The sequence below is a fragment of the Corvus cornix genome, chromosome 7 (genome assembly GCF_000738735.6).
Source record: "Corvus cornix cornix isolate S_Up_H32 chromosome 7, ASM73873v5, whole genome shotgun sequence".
NCBI lineage: Eukaryota > Metazoa > Chordata > Aves > Passeriformes > Corvidae > Corvus > Corvus cornix.
This window is the reverse complement of record NC_046337.1, coordinates 16,076,232-16,097,530: the sequence shown is the minus strand read 5'-3', so window position 1 is coordinate 16,097,530 and position 21,299 is coordinate 16,076,232. Positions and strand designations below refer to the sequence as shown.

The 21,299-nt window shown below is 59.0% G+C and overlaps 1 protein-coding gene across 2 annotated transcripts in view; it reads right to left on the bottom strand.

The window, feature by feature from the left end:
- Positions 1–21,299, bottom strand: part of ASIC4 (acid sensing ion channel subunit family member 4) — a 63,016-nt gene that overhangs the window by 25,734 nt on the left and 15,983 nt on the right. Inside the window, exon 1 of one of the 2 annotated variants that reach the window (XM_010406911.3) lies at positions 1,898–3,082. The exons of the other annotated variant lie outside the window; for it this stretch is intronic. Coding sequence (XP_010405213.1) covers positions 1,898–2,473 — 576 coding nt within the window. The 5' untranslated portion in view covers positions 2,474–3,082. Of the gene's footprint in view, positions 1–1,897; positions 3,083–21,299 lie in introns of those variants that run through there. 2 annotated transcript variants of the gene reach the window in all.

Sequence of the window (21,299 nt, the reverse complement as noted above, 5' to 3'; positions counted from 1 at the left end):
GCTCTGCAGCCTCTTCTGCCCCAGGTTCACCCCTTTGCTCCAGGCAAGTGAGAGGCGACAGGTACACCCCTCTCTGCTGACAGCCCCTGATGCCTCGAAGGCCAGGAAGGTTGAGCTGTGGACAGAGAGAGTGGAGGATTTAGGAGCCCTATACTCCCCTTCTTTGGCCATGAGCCTACGGGTCAGCTGGCACTAACCATTCTCATGCCTGAAACCTGCTCCAGTGCAGGGTGCCGGCACACCAGAGCCCGGCTGCCTGGGCATCCCCAGGGCATACTCGTAAGCAGATGAGGTAGGCAGGCCAGCTGGTCCTGCACGGCCACACGCTGAGAAACTGGGTCCCAGAGACTGTCCTGGCGGTCACCCTTCACTGCCACGCAGCACAGCGCATGCCACACACTCTGTCCATGCTATGGGAAGCTTGTACTGCCCCATCCACCTGAGCTGTGCCCTGCCAACCTCACAGTGTGGCTCAGCACACACCAAATCCCATTGCCATGCCGTGCTGCCACCCAGCACAAGGCTGGGCTCGCTGCCTCCCCCACAAACCAAAGCTGGGCAGGATCTTCCAGGAGGACCCCAGGGCTGGAGCCAGCATGGCCAAGCCACGTGCAGGACTGTCCAGCACCAGAGCTTCCTGCTCCAAACCCTGGTGAACCACACTGCTTCCCGGCAAACTCGAGCAGCTGGCGTACAGCAGGAACAGAGCGCAGCAAATCCCCAGGAGGAGTGGGGCTGCCCCCCCCGCTGTCCCCCGCTCCTTCCCACTCCACTGCAGTGCCCCATGCCACCACCATCCCCCCGCACAGGGCAGCCCCCCCCGAACGTCTCTTTCCCAGGGACAGCATCACTCTGCACATTGAGCAGGCATTGTACCTATGGGCACGAAGTGAAATGGAACATGCTGCATCAGCCATTTCCAGCCCCACGGAAGCCTCCTCTCTTGCCCAGTATCCTGCACAGCCCATGGCATCACACCCCACTCCCCGGCACGGAGCGGGGTCCGGCTGGCAGCACAGCTCCTAAGAAGGCAGGAGCCAGCTGAGCAGTAGCCCCTGGCAGCCGTAGGAGAGAGGCAGCTCATTTCCAGAGTCATTAAGGTCTGAAAAGGGTCCCATCAGGTATTCTGCCCGTTCAGCACATTTATTTTCCCAAACCACAGCGGGGATTTGTGATTCCAGGCTCAATATTGGTGAGAGCTGCACACTGGCGGCGGTCGGCCAGGGGCTCGCTGCCTGGGCAGACTGGGCGCTGCTCGGAAGAGGCCCTGCTGCCAGTCCCGGGCAGTGAGTGGGCAGCCCCGGGCAGTTCCCCGCTCGCCCGCCTGTGGCCGTGCCTCCAGAGCAGAGCCGCTCGGCGTTTGTGCTCGGCATGTGCACACGTGCGTGTGCAATGCCGGCAGCCTCCGCATTTACACACATCCCAGTGCTAATCCCCCAAATGCAGAAAGGTTCCCCTATGTGCCAAGGTGTCTCCGCCTGCCCCTCTGCTCCAGCCCCTCTCTCTGAGTAAAGCACCCTGTGTCAGGGCACTTTGATCCGGGGGAAGAGCAGGCTGGAGCAGGACTCTATGCCATAGCTTTCCCCCCACCCGCTGCACACCCACCCTGGGGACCGCTGAACCCTGCTGCTCACCCACTGTGGCTCCTGCCCGCGAACCCCTCAGGCACAGACCTGCCGACAGCCCAGTCCTGTGGCGCAGAGCCCTGCTGAGAGCTCCCACGGAGGATCCTCTCCCTCTCTCCATGTGAAACTTGGAGGGAAACTCAAACAGAGAGAGATGCAAACTTCAGCAGCCAGAGTGAGCCAGGGTGCCCTACTCCGGTGCGACGCGGATGGGTGGGTGCCCCCCGTGCCGGTAGGGGCCCCTAGGGAAGCTGAGCCAGGTGTGCACTCACCACAGTGAAATCACGGGATGAGCAGTTCTCGCCGCTGAAGTTGCAGCTCTTGAGCATGTCGTCGAGCTGGTGGCCGGTGCGGTTGACAATGTCAGCCATGTCAGGGTCAGGGTAGAGCAGGTCCGTGGCCTTGTGACCATCCCGGTCCTTGGGGGGCAGCCCAGTCATGTTGGCCAAGTGGAAGATGTCGGCGTCGGTGAGTGCCGAGTGGCGGTAGCGGTTGATGTTGCAGATGGTGATGGCGGGGAAGACCATCTCGCGGATGGCCTCCTCGTCCAGGGCCATGACGTGGGGGTGCTCCAGGTAGAGCAGCGCTGACTTGGCTGCCTGGTAGAGGAAGAAGGCGAGCGAGGCCAGGAAGGCAAATGCCCAGAGGGTCTGGCGCAGGCCCAGCCGTCCTGACCGGCAGATGTGTCCCAAGCCGTGCAGCGTGCTGGTGCTGGCAAACGTGGCCAGATCTCGGGAGCGGGGCCGGGCAGGCTCCTCGATCAGGCTCTCCTTGTCCCCTTCTTCTTTCTCCTTCTGCTTCTCATCCTCTTCAGCAAATTTGATTTTACACACGATCTCAATCGGCATCTGCCCCGTGCAGCTGGTGTGCCCAGCCAGCGAGCTGCCCCCTGGCACAGGCGCCAGCCGAGAGCCCGGCCAAGCGCTGGGAGGGGGTTCGGGTCCCCCCCAAGCCCCAGCACGGCACCGGGAGGGCCGAGCCGTCTCGGGAGGGAAGCGCAGCCCCTCTCAGCAGCTCCGAGCCGTTGCTTCCCTCTTGTCTCACTAGTCGATCGTCTCCTTGTGCCTTCGCTTATCAGCACAAATACAGCTGTCAAAAACCCCTCTCTCTCCTCTCCCTCGCTCTGTCTCTCTGCCTCTCTCCTTCGCTCCTCTCTGGTTAAGACCCCAGCAGATACAGGCAGCATTTAGGCATCATGTGCTAATAAAATCCAGGGAATACTTAATAATTCAAGACATGTCAACATTATTTCATCGTCAAATAAAGAGCAAGCGTCAGAGAAAAGAGGCAGCGTGAAGGGCCCGGTGCCTCCGGGGCAGGGAGCCACGCTGCGCCCGCTCCCCAGCCCCGGCCCCGAAGTGCTGCCGGAGCCACTTGTTTGAATGGCTCGGGAGCTGCCGGAGCCGAGCCGTGCCGAGCGGAACCGAGCCGCGCCGCGCCGTGCGATGCCGAGTCGTTCGTGCCGCGCCGCGCCGCGCCGCGCCGTGCGATGCCGAGCCGTGCCGAGCCGTGCCGAGCCGTGCCGTGGCGGGCGGGGCACGGAGCCTGCCCCCCGCCGTCGCCGCTGCCGCCGCGCTCTCCGCCTGGCCCCGCCGTGCCCCGCCGGCCCGTGCGCCCCGGGGCAGAGCGCGGCGCGGCTCGGCGGGGGCGGGCAGCCTGCGGGCAGCTCGCCCGGCGGCCCCCTCCTGCTCGCCCGCCTGCGGACTCCTCCTGCCTCGGCGGCTCCCTGGCCGTTAACCGCCTCCCTGCCGCGGCCCGCCGCGACCCACGGCGGCCAGCGCCGAGTCCCGGCCGTCCCGGCCCCGGCCCCGGCTATCCCGGCGGGATCCAGCCGGCGAGACGCCGCCGAAGCGGGCCTGAACACGGGGCGCCAGGGGTGCACTTTCCCGTGCCTCCCCCCGCCCCCGCCGTGCTCCTCGGTGCCCTGGAGCCAGGAGGGCGGCAGTATCGCCACCCGCGCCCCGTGTCCGCCGCCCCTCTCTCCACTGCGCTCGCTGTGCACCCGAGAGGGGCTCCTCCGGCTTCATTTCTGCCCCTCTTCCCTCTCTCCCTCGCTGCTCCTCATTGTCCCACGGCAGCGCACAAGAAGTGAGGGGCACCACAGGCAGTGACCAACTCTGCTAGAAAGGCTGAGCCGGGGTAGCCCTCATCCTGTCCTGCCCTGCTGAGCCCTTGCTCCTCCTGGGGTCTGCTCCCTCCAGGGCACGCTCCCGTCGACCCTGCGCACAACCCCAAGCAGCACCCAGCCCCCGTGGCAGCACTGCCCTGCCGGCAGCGTGAGAAGCAGGGTGTCCTCCTGCCCCGTCGTGCCCATGGCAGTGGTGCTCTGCCTGCGTGGCTCAGTCATGAGGTGATGGGTTCACCTTGAGGCACGAACCACATGGCACCGAGGTCTGTCTACTCTCGATGCACAACACCTCTGCCAGCAAGTTTTGATCTCTCCCAGCTTCCTGCCTTCGTTTCACCAGCTGGTGATAGAGGGTTTGCACAGCTAAAAAGGCTGAACCAACCCCCTGTCTCACAAGTCGAGCAACCCTCTGTGATACTGCCTTGTGGCACAGTGGTGGGGGAAACACCAGCTTCTTGTCCCCAGAACAAGCCCAGCATTGGTTACCTCCCCCAGCAGACATGGCTCTGCTGAGAAGGTGCGTGCCTGGCAGGGAATCCAGGGTCTCCGGAGGACAAGTGATGAGACAGCCGCCCATGAGCGCGACAAGAGGCCTCGCCTCTCCTCGGGGACTGCGCTGCAGGTCAGCATGACCTTCACTGTGCTGCCAATGCCAACGGCAAAGCTTTCCCCAGTCGTCCAGCAAGCGCACACGCATCTTCAATCTTCCCATTGATCTGTGCATGGCACACATGTTTCTGCCTCTGTGTGGGTCAATACAGCATGATAGGCTGCCTCCGGCAAGGAGCACGCACAGCCCCAGCCGCCTGTTTCTCCCTGCCCAAGGGATGCAGCGTGCACGTGCCAGCCCTGCACCCCCAGCTCGGAAAGGCACGGTGGGAGTGGGCTGGGCAGGTGACCCAAGCACTGCTGCCACCACAGGTGCCCCAGCCACATAGCCACCAGACCCCAGTTGCTGCCACAGGGACGCTTGGCCCTCTGGGGGATGCTTGGCCCAGCAAGGACCATGGGCAGAAAGGGCCTGATCCAGTGGCAAGGAGTTTCCATGGAGCCAGGCAATGGCCAGCCCTGGGTCGCTGGTCTGCAGAGCTGGGTGCGTAGTCCCTGCCCGCACCTCTCAGGTGCTGTGGTGGTGAGGGACATGAGGGCATGGACCTGCCAGGCAGGTCACCCCATAAGCACAGACCCTGAGGTACAAGGCAAACTGAGCTCTGCGAGTGTGGGACAAGTTGGAGCCCAGTGTCCTGTGTGCTGGACAGTCATGGCATGGGAGCAGGACTGTCTCTTGGCTCCCCACAGGACCCTGTCTCCCGTACCAAGGGGAACACATACCCCTGCTTTCTCTGGGCATCTTCAGGTCTATTACCAACTGCCACCTGGACTGGGGGCATATCTCAGCACTGTCCCCACAGCATGATCCCCTCCTGCGTGGCCAAAGAGGTAAGTCCTCTCCTGTCTCCTTTCCTGGCTCTCCTCCCCTGTTGTACTCTGCTTCTGCCTCCCCACCCAGCAAGGACAAATGGGTGTTGGGGGCTCATCCCCTTGCAGGATTACCCAAGGCTAGAGTGCAGCCAGGATGGGTTGGGATCAAGCTGTGCCCAAGTGAGTGGCACCCATAGCACAAGCCCCATCCCCAGCTGCAGCTGCAGACCTCCTACAAGCCATGGAGAGGGGAGGACTATGGCTTCACAGCCAGGGAGCTCTGGAAGAGAGAGAGCATGCTGGGAGAGACTGGGATGGAGGTGCAGGGAGTGGGGAAGCTGCATGGCTTGGGAAGCTGGGCAGCAGGGCTTAGGGACTGCTTTCTACTCACGGCAGACAAGGCAGAAAATCAAGCATGAGCTAGGAATGGCTGTGGCTGCCCCTTTGCCAACATGTCTGCAGGTCCCCAAGGTTCCACACTGGAGCCTCTCACCTGTGGCTGAGTGCCTGCACATGGGGGACATGAGGCCACACAGGGGGACTCTGTGGTGTGTAGTGGGGCTCATGTGCCCCTTCATGGAGCCACATGCAGCTACGGAGTCTGTCTGCCCACTGATGGTCCCTCATCCAGTCCTTGGATATGATGCTAACAGTCAGGAGAAGCACAGTGCCCTGGGCTCCAGTGCTGACTTCCCCAGACACCGTGCAAGCAAGCCAACAGGGTGGGAGAGCCAGCCAAGGGCTTGCCAGCAGATTGGGAAAGCGGAGTCCCTCCTGCTTACTCCTGTGCCCCCCAGCCAGGGGAATGCTGATCATCAGGGACTTGGCACAGGGCCCATGTACTACACTCAGATGATGGGGGCAGGCTGCGGGTGCTGGGGAAGACAGGACTGGAATTCGAAATGATGTTGACAAATCGGAGAAATGGCCTGAAAACAATCAGATACAATTCAAAAGGACAAGCACCAAGAGCTGGGCTGGGGAGGGAAGCAAATCTGCCCAGCAAGCAGAGGGCGAGCAGCTGGAGGGCAGGGCTGCCAAGCAGGCAGGATGGCAGCACAGAGCCCAGCTCAGCAGTGGGCAGCAACATCAGCTTGTCTGAGTTTAACACCAAACCCCAGGACAATCCCGGATGGATAAACAAGGCATGCAGAGGGGCGGAACCCTAAGGCAGGACATGTTCTGCAGGTGCAGTTATCTGTGTGAGCAGGAGCTGTGTTTCCAGATGCCCAGCAGCCAGGCAGATGCTTGGAAAAGCAGCTGGGAGTTAGGAGAAAATAGGAGAAACTCACTCATTTGGGATATGGAGTCTATCAGTTTAATATGGGATGTCTCACAGCCCTGTAACTGCACTGAACTCTGTGAATAGGACAACGTTGCTCAGAGCTGCGTGAGAAGGAGAATAATTCGTGAGGCATCTGAAGTGTTTGCTGGTGACAAGGCCTTACCAGGAACCCTGTGTCTGGTCCAGGACATGCAGCAAGAAAAATCCAAACTAATTGTAAAGAGTAGAGAGGATAGCAATAACAGAGAGCAGTGATGGAGGCTGGCTGCAGACACTGGAAATTTGGGTGAGAGCAGAGGAGGTTAAGAGGCTGCATCCATGGACAAAATAACTGAGCCCCCATGGAGAGGGCTTTCTACAACATCAGCATTCTGATACACCATAGAACACAGCAGGAGATAGGTGAAATCTACACATTGGAGAAGCTGGCCCCACAGTCTGGAGGGATGCTTGGTGAACCTGACCCTGCTGTGGTACCCTCCAGCACCCTCACGGTGATTCATCCCCTCCAAGACACAGGCACTGGCTGTTTCTATTCTTAGCCCAGTCTGGATGAGGGTTTGCTTGTGATATCCCTTTCTTGCCACCCAGCCGATGGATTGACTCTTTTCCATACCAAGACCCGAACTCCCACTGCACTCCAGCACTGGTGCTGTGCTGTGAGCTCACCCTCCCAGCCAGCTTGCAGGGCTGTGGCTCCTCAGGAGGGACGCAGGGGATCAGCCCAGGGCACCGAACAGTGGTGGGGGCAGCCCAGGAGGGTTGGGGACACGGGTGACGGGACAGTTACAGACCTGGGTGGTCAGTCGGCAGCTGTCCAATGGGAGACCCCCATCAGGGAGCTCCCACCTGATACTCTGCTAGGCCAAACCGGCCTGGACATGGATCCAGCTTGCTGAGTGCTTCTACTGCCAGCCCAAGCCCGTGAGCTGGCTGTGATGTCTTCCTCGCCAGCTCCTCACACTCCAGAGTTGGCGCTGGCCACGGCCCCATGCCCAGAGGGAAGTGGATCTGGGGCAATCATTAATTTTGATCTAATTGAAGGGAACGTGACTGCGGAGCCCAGCTGGCCGCAGCACTCAGCTCTGCCTCATGCAAGTTGTATCCTCTGAGACCCTTGCAAACACGTTGGCGTAACAAGAACAGCCTCCTTCCATGGCCTCCCTGGCATGCTGCCGGCGCCTGCCCAGCAGGTCAGGCTCTGCAGCAAGGACGGCAAGTGCCTTGGCTGTGGGGAGATGTGGGATGACAAGATGTCCACTCCAATTACAGGAGAGCAGGGCTGGCGACAGTGTGATGAGCATGCCAGGCATCACTGCCTGCTGTGGAGCTGGCTGTGGGGGGGCCACAGGAGCAGTAATGCTGCCTGCACCCCACTTGCTGAAACCTCTGCACCATCCTCCTGCACCCACTGGGAGTGGTGGGGCTGGGAATGGCGGGAGGGGGCTGTACACACCAGGGTAGGAGCAGAGCCATTGATCTGAGCACTGTTACCAGCTGCATGGTGCTGGGATGGGGAAGATGGCAGCTCCAGTGCTGCAGACCAGCCTCACTGGTGGTCCTGGTCCCAAGTTTAGCCCACTGTAGCAGATGACAAGTCCACCAGGGCCAGCAGATGCATGGGAGATGCAGCACCCCATTAACGCACTGACCCCATTTACGTAAACTACCCCCATTAAACACGATACCTTATTAAATGCTTTACCCCAATTAAGAGCAATACCTTAATTAATGCAACACCCCAATTAAAGACAACACTCCCATTCAATTTATTCCTTCATTAAGCGCAAAACCTCAATTACAAAGTCTCTTCTGTAAGCTGTGTGCATGAGCTCGCACAAGGTGCCCTGGACACCTTTTGCTGCTGCCAAGATAACAACACTGAGTTTATGTGGCTGTTGGGTTCCTGCCTCCAGGAATTTAAGGAGTGGGTTTCAGTAGGATCTGGGTGTAGGAGCATCTGTTTGATGGCTGAGAGGACAATGCCTGCATCAGAGCTGGGTTAGATCTCATGGCCACTCAATGGGATAACGGGTCCAATCCCTGCCTGATCATGGGAGAAAAGAGTTTGCACTGAGCCCAGGCTGATTCCATGGTATTTAACCCTGGTGACCAGTGAGACCTCACTTATCACCCTCCCGAATTCCTCTTCCCAGAAATGCTCACCCAGCCAGCTCTTGCCCCTGTGCCCAGGAAGAGGCAGCAGGCAGTGGACGCTGTGGGGTTCCCACTCACACGCAGCAGCCCCTGCTTCTGGTCTCCATCTGAGACTGCCCCCATGCCACGGATCTGCACTGCCCTGGCTCTGCCAGGCTGAAAGCCAACAGCCCCTGTCCATGTTCTGCTCTGACCCTGTCGGTACAAACCGCCCCCAAACTGATCTGGCCACTTGATCGCACTGCACAAACATTCTCACTGAGGAAAAACACATCTAAAAGCCTCCCAAACCCATGCAGAGGAGCAAAACAGAGTCCCCTCCCCAGAAGGATGCCCAGACATTTAAGCACAGAGGGTGTTCAGCATCCGCAGGAGGATGCTCAGTCCAGCACCCATCTCCTGACTCCCGATCTGGCAATGCTCGCTGGCCCGTGACCAGCAGGAGGTCAGGCTCGGCTGACGCTGCCCTCCAATCCTGAGTGGGAGGAGTGGAGGAAATGGCCTCACCGCCCTCAGAGCATCCCCCACGGCTGGAAAGGCTGTCGCAGACGTGACCAGGGAGTGGCTGCATGGCAGCAGGAGCCCTGGCTCTGTGCATGGGCAATGGGATGTGCACAGTCCCTCCTGCCCTCAGCACTGTTAGGAAGGGGAAGGCACCCTGGGAGCCATCGCTGCAGCGTGCAGAGACAGCCATTTGGTTTTATAGGTTTTTATTGCTGCAGCTGGTTGGTCCTCCCTTCTCCCTGCCATCTTGAGGAGGGCAGCCAGGTAGGCTGGCGCATGGCTACACTGTGCTGAGCAGCTTGGCAGTAGGGCACCCTCCTGGGGTGCCACTGGGCTTGCACTGCTAGCAGAAACACCAGCATGGCAGGGAAATGGGCTCAGCACCTGGCTGGGACAGTCCCCAGCACTATTTCCCTCACAGCCCCTCTGTCCACAGCCTGAGACCCCCCGCCTCCACCACTTGTCACCTGCCTGGTGGTTTATAAAATTTTAAAGGTAATGGTGTAATAAACTCCAATAATTATATTGCAGCTGCACCAGGGTATCCTGGGATGAATACATTACGGGAGCTGCAGCAGTTAGGCAGAGAGGGCAGCACTGGGAGATGCTCCAGCCAGTGCAGCCAGAGATGGAGAAACTTCACCCAGTCCTGCTGTGAGCAGGACAACCCCCTGCTTAACTCCCTCCCAAGCAACAACTGAGTAAAGGTGACTGGAGGGCAGGCAGCTCACCATAGCCACAGTCCTCCCTGATCACAAGGCAGGCCAGGAGGCTCTCAGGGAAAAAGATTTGGGAGGAGCTTGAGCCCCTAAGACAGCCTACCATCAGTTTCTGGGATGGATGAACTGGACTGAGCCTGGAGGACCACCCTGCATCCAGCTGTGGGCAGCCTCCACAGCACTGGGCTCCATGCTTGGGTGAGCCCCAGCCACCATGTGCAGCCCCCAAGCACCAGCTGGGTATCCCTGTCCTGCCTCGACATCGCCAGCCCTGGCACATCCCCATCAGGATGCTGGCATGCACAGCTGCAGGCATGGGTTGGGCTGCTGCTGAACACAGCTGGCACAGCTGGGACGTCATCTCACAGCCAAGGGGACATGCCAAGAACTGTGCCACATAGGAGAGGCAGTGTGCAGAAGGATGTAGCCTTATTGTGGTGTGCAGGGAGGATGAGAGCCCCATCCCACCCCAAACAGCCCTGACCCTGCACCAGGGAGCAGGTCTCTTGTGTGCTGGCATGAGAGTGGAAGGGTCATGAATGCTGCAGGGCTGCAGGCCAACACAGCAGTGTCAGGAAGCCCATCACCAGGTTCTTCAGACACCTCTGGAGAAGTGCAGCCTGCAAGTAGCCCCAGTGCAGGGCACGGGAAGTGCTGGCACTCCAGGAGCACCCACACTGGGCAGCACCCCACTCCTCCATCCCTTCTCTGGCCCTGAGGGATGAGAGAAGCTGGATGGAAGTGTGCCCAGCCAGCGAAGCATGCGGATCAGCTCTTCATGCTCTGAGAGACATCATTCAGCAGCTCCCTCATGCTCAGCTGTGCCCTCAGGCCCCATCCTGCCCTGACCCCTGCAGTCATTGGCACCTGGTGCTGGGTCAAGCACCCTGTGGCTCCTTCTGTCCCATCTGCAGTAGTTCACCAAGGCAGCTCCTGCTTCCCATTTGGCTTTCCTAAAAACAACAGAGTCGTAAACTGTCAGCAGAGCTGCCTCAGCACAGCAATAGGGCTGAGGTTTTAAATGCACCCAAGTCAGGAGGCTGGGAGTTATGGTTCCCCAGGCAGCCATAGCTCAGCTGCACGGTGCCCATGACGGTCCTGTGCGTGCACAGCCGTGCGCCATGGGCAAGGGGCAGAGTTAGTGTTACCATGGGAACCATCGCTCCCCATTTTCCAACATTTGTGTGATTAAAACCTCAACCTCAATGCCATAGCTCCACTGATGGCATATATGGTGAAGGCACCCTGCCTGCCCTCCTCAGGCTGCTGGGCAAACAGGCTGGGAGGCAAGCCCAGGACTGCCCCTGCCCCTTGGTGGCTGGTGGAGATGTGGTGGACAGACTGGGTCTGAAAGGTGAATGGGAAGTCAGAGACAGTCACTGGGAAGTGGACCCTGGACTGAGGGTCACCACAGGCACAGCGCACATCTGGGCACTGAGCACACTGCATGGGCCATGAGTGCGGATGGCAAGGCGAGTGCCACCTGGCTGTGAAGCACATGGCAAACACGGCACATGCTCTGCGTGCCAGGGATTGAGGAACTGGTGCCTTCAGCACCCTGTGGGCTCCAAACCCCAGGCATGCGGCTGGCATCAAGTGCATGTTGCAAACTCCAAACACCTCATTGGTCTTCATCTGCAGCATACTGCAAACAGGGAAAGCATCCGACTGCCGAGCATCCTGGAAGCGTCGACCCCAAAGGTGAACTGGGCCACTGCAAACGTGACACCATCAGGCACCAAGCGCCAGCTCCCTGCAAACTGGCAGCTGATGCTGAGCACTGAGGGCACTGCCAGTGCCACATGTGCCACAGACACTGAAAACTCTGGACATGGGATGCATGACGGACTGTGAGTTCTGGAGTGAGCATCAACAGGGACAGCACAGGCTGGTGGCACTGCTAATGCAAGAGCTGGTGCTAGCAGTGCACACAGTGTACACAGCTGCTCCAAAGCAGGCCAGTTCTGGTACCAAGCACAGGCTGGATAGCAGGAACACCACTAACACTGTGCAGCAAACTGTAAATGGCAAAAGCATCAGGAACCTTGTGCTGACCGCACCATGGGCTGCACTTACAGAGCACACGTGAGTGAGCAGTGCACTGGGCAGTGGGGCAGGATGCAGGGCAAGCACGCACACCTGCGGGAGTGAGGAGTGCGCAGGCATGGGGGCATGCTGTGGGCACCAAGGCTGAGCCCGCTGCGAGCACTGCACACGCACTGGCACTGGGCACCAACCACAGTGCCAGCAGTCTGCTGTGAACACTCATCACACCACAGGAATCAAAACACTGAGCACACCGCGGAGAGCCGGCTGGTGCGAGCATGGGCTACGCTGCAAATGCCAAGCTGAACAGACGCCAGGTACACCTTGACTGGAGAGATCGCTGAGCGCTTGGCAAACATGAAACCACAGCTGACACCAGACACTGAAGGTGATGAAAACATCAGCAGCAGCGGGGCGCACACCCTGAGCACACTGCGTATGCCGAGCGCTGCTGACGCTGACTGTGAGGGCTGTGTAAATAACAATGATGCCACAGGTATTAAGTGCTGAGCACTCTGCAATTATCAAGCAAACTATGGGCATCAAGCGTTGCACCACCACGACTGCAAACACACTGCAGGCACCAATTTGACAAATACACACCTGATAACAAGCATGTGGCTGGTGCTGACTGCACCGAAAAGAGCGTGCGAGTGTGGGTACAGAGTGCCACGGGCTATTGCATACACTGAATCTGGTGCAGGCACTGGGAATGCTGCACACATCAGCTCAGGCATTGTGTGCATTGCAAATACCCAATATAGATTGGGCACTGAATGCCAACGAAATCCTTCACTGGCTCCTAGCTATGTGCTGTGCTATAAATAAGAAATGTGCCAAGTCACCACCCTCTAAATGCGTTGCAAACACCAAGAGGATGCAGACACCACGCAGTCTCATGCCGACCATCAAGGACTGGTCATGCTGCAGCCAGCCCTCTTCCTGTGCCAGCCTCAAAGCCCACCGACAGGAGCAGCTCCTCCAGGTGCTGCAAATGCCAGAGTTGGTGGCACCTAGCACTGGCACACCACAGGTCACAAACCCACCCTGGGTGGGCATCAGCAACTAGGGTGAATGCAGCCCAGCCTGGAACTGCCAGCCCTGTGGTTCCCCCACACCAGGGCGTGTGGGGTCCCGCCTGTCTCTTGGGGAGCGACAGCCATGCAGTAGTGCCAACAGTGCGGCGTGTGCCGGTGTGCTCAGGGCCTGTTATTTCATTTTCACTTGTCCCATCCCATTAGCACAGCTGTCTGCCACCAGAGAAGGGAAAATTGATGCTAAACGGGATATCAATTTATCATGGAGTGTGTCACCCGCCGCACGGCTCTGCCAGCCGAGCAACAGAGACGGGCTGCACCAGCCAAGCAGCACCTGTAATTAACAGCTCGTCAGCCTCCCCCGCACGCTGCAGCCCGGGCACCAGCTGGCGGGTGTGGTACGGGAATCCCAGCTGCGGTGCCACCGTCCACCCCTGGCCGGGACCCCAGCATCACTCCTCAGGGCCATGTGTGCCCACCTCCCAGCCAGGGACAGAGGCAGTTAGCAGGCTGCATGTGAGTGTGCCGGGGATGCCAGCTTGAGGGATGGCTTGGAAAGCCAGCTTAGGGAGAGAGGTTTGCTCCCTGCCCCAACCCTGCCTCAGCCATTTTCACCCCTGCCTTGATCCCTCACTACTGAGGTGTCCCAGCACAAGGCAGAGCTGTAACTCATGTGGTGACGGTGCCCAGTGAGTAACGAGCTGGGAGCCCGGCTCCCGGGCATGAGTTACAGCCGCTGCCTGCACTCAGTGAGACATCAATCCCGTCGGATGGCGGCGACAGAAATGTAGAGTTCAGCGTGCCGGGAAGGGGCTGCGGGATGGGCCATCAATCCTGAGCAGGAGGGTGTGATGCCAGCACAGGCAAGGCTGGAGGGCACGCACTGAGATAGCCCCTGCCCACATCCCAATGTTTACCCCTGGTCCCCCTGGATGCGCCCAGCCCCAGGAGAATGCAGGCTATTGTGCCCAGGCAAACACTGCCCAGTTGAGGGGCCACAGCAGGAGGGCTGGGCCAGATGTGGCTTCCCCCAGCCCTGGGGATGCCAGTGGCCATCCTGTGGGAACAGGAAGAAGGGAAGGACTCACTGGGACAGCCTAGTACAGAGCCAGGAATGGGGTCCCAAGCTGGTGCTGGAAAAATCTCTGGGTGTTTTTGCATGAGCAAGCTCTCTATCCCTGCTACTTGGGGCTGTTCAGCTGTGCCCCCACCTCCCCTCAATGCTCCTGCCATACAGGGGTGCTGCAATCAGACAGCCCCTTCCCCCACTGGAGCTGACAGGAGCGGGACCGAATCCCACCCAGCCTCAGCCGGGCACTACCACCTCTGCCCTGCACCCTGCATGCCCGAGTGGTGCAGCAGCGGCAGTGGCAGTGGCAGTGGCAGCGGCAGCGGCAGTGGCAGTGGCAGTGGCAGCGGCAGTGGCATGGCGGGATGGAGCAGGCGAGCGGGCGGCCAGCTGAGCAGAGGCTGTTTGCCGCTTTGATGTTAAACACCCAGAGATGAAATGCGTGGCCCCGGGCTGGGTCCCTCGCAGCCAGCCGCCGGCCAGCCTCTGGCTGCGGAGCCGTGCCAGCGCTGGGGCCGATAATTGGATGCATGTTTCTTCCAATGAGTTTGTATCATTTTTATGTAAATTTGACATTTTCCTGATGTTCTGTAATGTGCACAAAGCAAGTGCCGCTCCTGCCGTCGGCAAAGCCTATTTCCTTCCTGTCTGAAGTGCTGTGTTGATTTAAGGGCCTGCTAATATGCGCAGCCAGGCCCCCCCGTGCACACGCACGTGCTCACACGTGGCTGTGGCTCGCTGGCTCCGAACTCCCTCCATCAGTCTCATGTGCTGCTCCCAAGCACCCAATCTCATGTCCAACCAGGGCTGTCCTGTACTGGGACAGCACGGAGCTGGGCTCCCTGGGACAGCAAAGCACCTTCTTTATCCATCTCATGCACCACCAAAACCCTGCTAGGACCACTGGATGCCGCTTGGCAGTTTGGCTCATCCTGATGGAGGTGAAGAGGTTCCTCCATGCCCGGCATGGCAGGAATGCTGCCAGCAGTCCTTCAGGGCTCTTTCATCTCCTGTTGGAAGGTGGGAGTAGATCAGAGCCCAGGAGCCAGAGAAGGAGGAAAGGAAACAGCAACCAAGAGGTCCCTTTCTGGCAGCACAGGGAGGTGCTGCCAATTAACTGATTTCAGGGGACCATGCAGTGGGAGCTTTGGACATTGCTGCTTGGGAGCTGCCAGAGGGGCTGGGGTGCATCTGCCCAGGCATCCCGTGGCACTTCTGGGCAGGGCTCCACATCTCCTGGTCACAGACCACCTGCCCACAGGCAGCAGCAGTGGCACTGGGGGTCCCTTCCTTGGGGTGAGGGCACCCCTGCTCCCACATCCCTGGCTTCTTGTGCTGCACAGTTTTCCTGGGCTCTGTCTGTGGCGCAGGCGAGTGGGTTTCAAAGGCAGCGCTGCTATTTAAAGCCCTTATTGTTCGTGTCCTTGACACCGACAGCTACATCCTGCTGTCATTCGATGTGAGCGCATCCTGGCCCGGCCAGCCAGAGGAAGGCAGCTAATGAAGAGCAAGTGCAAAGACGCCTCTTCTTTGTCCTGTTCACAAAGCAGCTTCCCAAACAGTCCCCCTCCGCCCTTCACTGAGCAGCTATTTATAGTTCCTCTTCCCCAGGGCACGCTGGGAATTTCCTCCAGACAGTGATGCCCTGGGATCCCTTCAATGGGCCACAGGGATGAAGGCTTTGTGACACCTCAGCCCTGAGAGCTGATAGCAAACACCTCCCGTCCTTGCATGCTCCCCTTCCAGGGGCAGCCATGAGGACAGCTGCGTCAGGGAGAGAGTGGGCTTCCCACAGGGTCATCTCCCTACCCAGCTCTGGCAGCCAGTGGTCCTGGGGGAGCTTCTCCATCTGGGCAGCAGAGCTGCCTCTCTCCTCTTCACTCCCGTAGGCAAGCACACATCTGCTGCCGCTGCTCCCCTGCCTGCCTCAGGCACAGGACTGCACAGCTGTGGGACAGAACGGAGGGCTGAGTGCCCCATCTGAACCCTCCATGCCCGGGGCAGCCTGTCTCCTGGCCCCCCATCACAGCGGGCATCTGCTGTGCCCCCGTGCCAGGTGCTGCTCTCTCCAGCAAGAGGCTTTGACAGGAAATTAAAGATTAATGTTCCCCGCGGCACCTGTGCCAGTGGCGCCCACGGTGCTGAGGACGTGCCCAGCATGGCAACCCGGCGGGGGGGGGTGGGTGGTGTGCAGGCAGGGGTGCCTGGGGCATTTGACCAGAGAGCAGAGGGGCTGTGCAGGAGGCAGAGGTGGGATGAGGAGGGAAAGGATGTGTCCCCTGTGCACTGTCACTGCATCGGGCATCCAGAGCCAGGCAGGGAAATGCCCCTCTGCAGGCAGGGGAGCATAGAGGCTGAAAGGGCTAGAGAAGCAGCTGTGGAGGATCACAGGTCTGGAAGTTCCGTGCAGAGCCCTCAGCCCCTTCCCTACCTCCTTCAGGGTGGGGAGCCACCAGTCCCTCGAGGGGACACCTCAGGGCAGGCCAGGGGATCCAGCACCTGGCTAACTGGCCACCTGGCACAGTGAGCTGGGCCATGCAGCTGAGCAGGCAGCATGATGCCAGGAGCATTTCCTCCCTCCCACTGGGAGGGGATTAAGCTCAGCCAAGCTCTGGCTGGCAGTGGCCATGCCCACACAGCTGCATGTGTGGCTACAGCTGCCTCCTCAGCTCCCAGTGCAGCCGGGTATCGCATCCTGCTGCACCCACTGCCTGCTCCTGGGGCACAGGTCTGTGCCAGATCCCATTGAGCCCTGTACCAAATCCCACGAGCACATACTGAGGCCCACGAGGGTGGTGGCAACTGTTCCCCGATTGCCTGCCTTGGACACACACCCACCATGACCATGGGTCTCTCCCCGCAAACACCGGGCACCTTGGTGTGCAGGGCTATGGTTTTGTGAAATATGGCCCCTATAAATCCCGTCGTGTGCGTGCCATAATTCTCAATATATTTTCAAATATAGTTCAATTATTTTTCCCATATATCATGGGGAAATTGCATTGGCGAGTGGCGGCACTAAGCAGGGAGCGCGTGGCGGGGCGGCATTAATAGGATTGTGCATGGTATTATGCATGAGGTCGTTCAGGACACAGTGGGGAACCTCCCGTGCTCCAGAGAGACGGGAAGGAATAAATCAGGCTATTAGCCCAGCACCTTGCTCAGGTCTGCAGGGGATTAATCTCTACCGCGTGTAGGGATCCCAGCTGGGCTGTCTCCCCAGGATGCCTCCCTGGGCTGTTCTCAGGAGCTCTGTCCCACTCTCTGCCTGTGTCTGCCCAAAGCACCAGGGAGCAGAGGCAGTGCTGAACATGCCAGAGTCACCAAAGGGGATGTGACATGTCACTGGGGAGCAGTTTACCATGACTGCATGCAGGGCAGTCCCTGGGCCATGTGTAGAGGCTGGTGTGACAGTCTGGGAAAGCCCTGGGTATCTTGGGACCTTCTCTGGAAAAGCCTCATCCTTGGCTTGAGCTTGCGGCCCTTGCTCCAGCCCTGTGTGAGGCCCCAGCAGCTCCGTGCCCCATGTCACACTGCAGGTGGGCAGCTTGGGGTACCCTTGCTGTATCTCGCCCTGAGACAGCAGCTCGGCCAGCAGCACCTGGGGAGCAGCCGCAGCCTTCAGGACAGGCGCGTATAATCAGCCGGGACAGTCACATTTCCTTCAATTCGCCATGAATATTTATGCAATTTGTGCAGAGCTGCCGGAGCCGATCTATTGAGCCAGAGGGGAGATGGCAGCCTGGCCCCCCAGCTTCCCCCAGGTCCCATGGGAACTCCCTGGGGCTGCTCCCTCTTGGCTGTGCTGCTGCACACACCTCCAGGACACAGCTGCAAGCAGTGAGATGGGAAGTGAGGGTCCTGGGAGCAGTGACCTTGGGAATGGTTGTAAGGGGTGTCAGCGTCCAAGGTGGGGCTGGGCACTGCTGTGCTGGGTTTGCAGAGGCAGCATCCGAACTAGTCACAAACCCCATCAACAGCGCCAAAAGCAGGTCCTGGAAACTGGGCTTGTGGACTACTCCCTTCCTGTCCACCTGGGAGAGCCTGGAAGCATTAGCACCTGGAAGCATTAGCTGCCAGCTGAGAGGGAGCCCAGCATGGAAGCAGCAGGAGAACTTGGTTGTATCTCTCCAGGGTGTCTCTGTGTGAGGGCAACTGGAATTACTACAGAGGCCAGACATCCAGGGCTGCCTCTACTCTAGTAGCACGCAGGATATTTGCGCCCATGCATAGGGCTTGGCCCACTAAGAGCAGTGAAGACATTCCTGGTGCTTGGCAGATGCCACCCTGGCTGGGTCCTTGGGAGTGCCTGGCCCTGCTGTGGGTGCCCCACAGCAGGCACGGAGGAGAAGGACCTGCAGGGCCAGGGCATGGGTGCTCCCTGGCAGCAACGGAGCTGGCAGTGCCAGAGCAAGCACCGAGTGCAGGTGAGGTTTACAGTAAAGGGAAAAACAAATTATTAATCATGAGAGCAGCCCCAGCCGGGCTGTCAGGGCCGCATGGGCTCATGAATATTCAGCACCGGGCTGAGCACTAAATCTCATTTAAATGTCAGGGACCATTAGGCAGACAGTGAGGGGGCTGGGATGGCAGCTCCCCACTCTGTGCCAAGCCCCGCATCAGACGGAGGGGCTGGGACTGGGGTGCTGGCACCCCACTGACATGGCTGGGCAGGGGCCACACTAGTGCTCTGTGTGTCCTTAGTCCAGCAGCTGGGTGCTCCCTGGGGGTGTCTGAGGCACCCTGACATCTCTGCCAACCCTGAATACCTTCTGATTGTTGATGGGGGCTGAAAACCCACACCAAGCACCCTACAGATGCAGACACTGCCAACTGCATGCCCTGCTCCCCCCTGGCAGAGGAACAAACCCCAATGTATCACCAGCCCAGACAGGTTCAGCCTGGCAGGACAGTTTCCCCTGGCCCCTGGAATCCCAGCCAATCCTCCTTACTCCTCAAAGCACACACAGGAGCAGCTCCATGTCCTTCTCTGGACACAGAACTGGTGGGTGCTGGAGGGGTGCCAGAGGGGCATCCAGAGGGATGTCTGGGAGGTCTGAGGCCATGCCAGCGAGATGCAGGCAGCACACTCACGGCTCTGCAAACTTGAAATTCTCCTCTGGAGCCCATTCTTTGTCAGTGCCTGGGCACCATCCCTCTCAGGCCACCTGCCATCCATACTTAGGGTGGTTGGTGGCTCCCAGTGGCACCCGCAGCAGTGGCAATTGCAGGAGGCAGCAGCAGGCAGCAGGAAGGAGCAAGCACGCCTGGGCACTGCCTCCCTGTGCTGGCACTCACACTCTCTCCAGCTCAGCAGGGGCCTGGCAATTACACGGATACATTTAAGCTCTTAATCCTACTGAAGATTACTCCAAGGTCGGGGCACTAGACAGGTCCCCATGCACTGCCAGGCTGCGATGCATCCCTGCTGCCATCTGCCGGGACAGCCCAGCCGAGGGGATGCTGGCACCCCGGCACACAACGGCCTGGGCCACCAGCATCCCTTCATCCATGGAATGGACGAAGTCTTGAGCCTGCTGGCATCTCCTGAAGGCTGGGGGCTGGCGTGGGTGACCCTGCTTGCAACCTCTCCCAGGTACCAGGTGCCAGCCACTGGTACCTCCCCTGGCTCTCACATCTCCCAGCTCCATCAGCTACCTGATTTTGTCTCATGGTGCTCCATAGGAAGCATGGGTGGCCTGAAGAAGAGACCTCTCCAGCAGGGCACAGGAGATGTCTTGGACATGTCATGGATGTGGCTGGGGATCCAGAGTTGCTGTATGCGCAACCAGGGTAATACTGAAGCTCAGAGCTGCGGAACAGAGCCTTAGCCTGGGTCTGAAGAACCTTGGCAACCAAAGCGATGGCTCACAACATCTAAAACTTTTACAATTGCTGGCACTGGCAGGTGATGATCTAAGAGCAACAAGTGGCTCAAAGATGATGCAAACCAATCTGGGAGCAGTCTGAAGCCCACTGCAGAGCAGGACCATTAACTGCAGCAGCTCTTTGCTTGGGCCATGCTGGGGTCTGCCCCAGACCCCTCCAGATGAGCAGGGATGCTTTATGGGGCCATTGCCCCAGCCCAAGGTGAGTAGTGTGATTATAACTAAAAGGAGGGAAGGTGCCCAAAACAGGGAATAGGTACTCAGCCTGGGCAGTGGCACATGGGATTCCCCTTCCTGCCCTCTGCGTTACTCACTGGAAATCAGCACCCACTCCTCGGAGTGGCCTCGCTCCTGCCCTGCCCGCTGCTGACAGCTGATGGAGCCCTGCAGGACCTGGCATTTCCTCCCTGGGAAGATGTGTAAATGCTGCAATCCATCACTGTCCCGTCTCCTACGGCAGGCCAGCTGGCTGAGGACAGGGCTCTGGGATGGGGTGTGGTGTCTGGTATTACCAGCTGGAGACAGTGGCACTCCTTGGGGCCAGTCCCAGGGGACAGGGAGAGAATGATGCACTCTGCACGTTTGGGTGCTGTATGTGACCACACTGCACCATTTGGATCCACAATTGACATCAGGCTCACCCTGCTGGGCAGGGGCAGAGCCCAGAACAGCATTTTGTCTGATCTTCACCTCCAGAATCCCAGAATCCCAGAATCCCCTCAGCAAGATGCTTCTCCAGCTGGGCACACCCCCGCTCCTGCTGCGGGGTGTGCTGCTGGCCAGCGCTGGGTTGCCCTGCTCTCCCCTCCCAGCAGCGCAGCCATCCCACACACCGCACACAGACACAGCCGCCTGCCCCGCACAGCACCACACACTGTACCCCCCTCCTCTCGCACCCCCCAGCCCTGTGGAGCTGCCTGCACCCCAAACCCCTGCATCTCCTCCTACTACTGGTTGGGAAGGTAAAAAAAAAAATATTAATTATTATTAGGAAGAGCTAAAGCAGAATTGCAAATGTTATTTCTCTGGTAGATGGATGATAGCAGGATGGATGATAGATAGCTGGATGGATGGATCTCCTTCCCTCCAAGCTGTAACCCCCTTCCAATCGCTCCCTCCGGAGTGCTGCTGTCACCTTGTCTCTGCTCAGAAGGGCTTTTACTGGCTCACTGGGGGATGCACGAGAACAGGTTATTAATACATGGAGAGGGGGATGGAATCCATTTGACTTGAAAATAGCTGAGAAACTGAACTGCACTTTTAAAATCTGCTTTTAATCAGAAGGAAAAGAAGAGAAGTTTGAACAATTAGGGAGTAATGAAGAGCTTTGAAAAAAAAAAAAAAAGCCCTCTGAAGATTAGCTAAGATTTTTACAGTACTTCGAGCATTTAAAGAGCTATGCTAGTATCGAGCAAAACG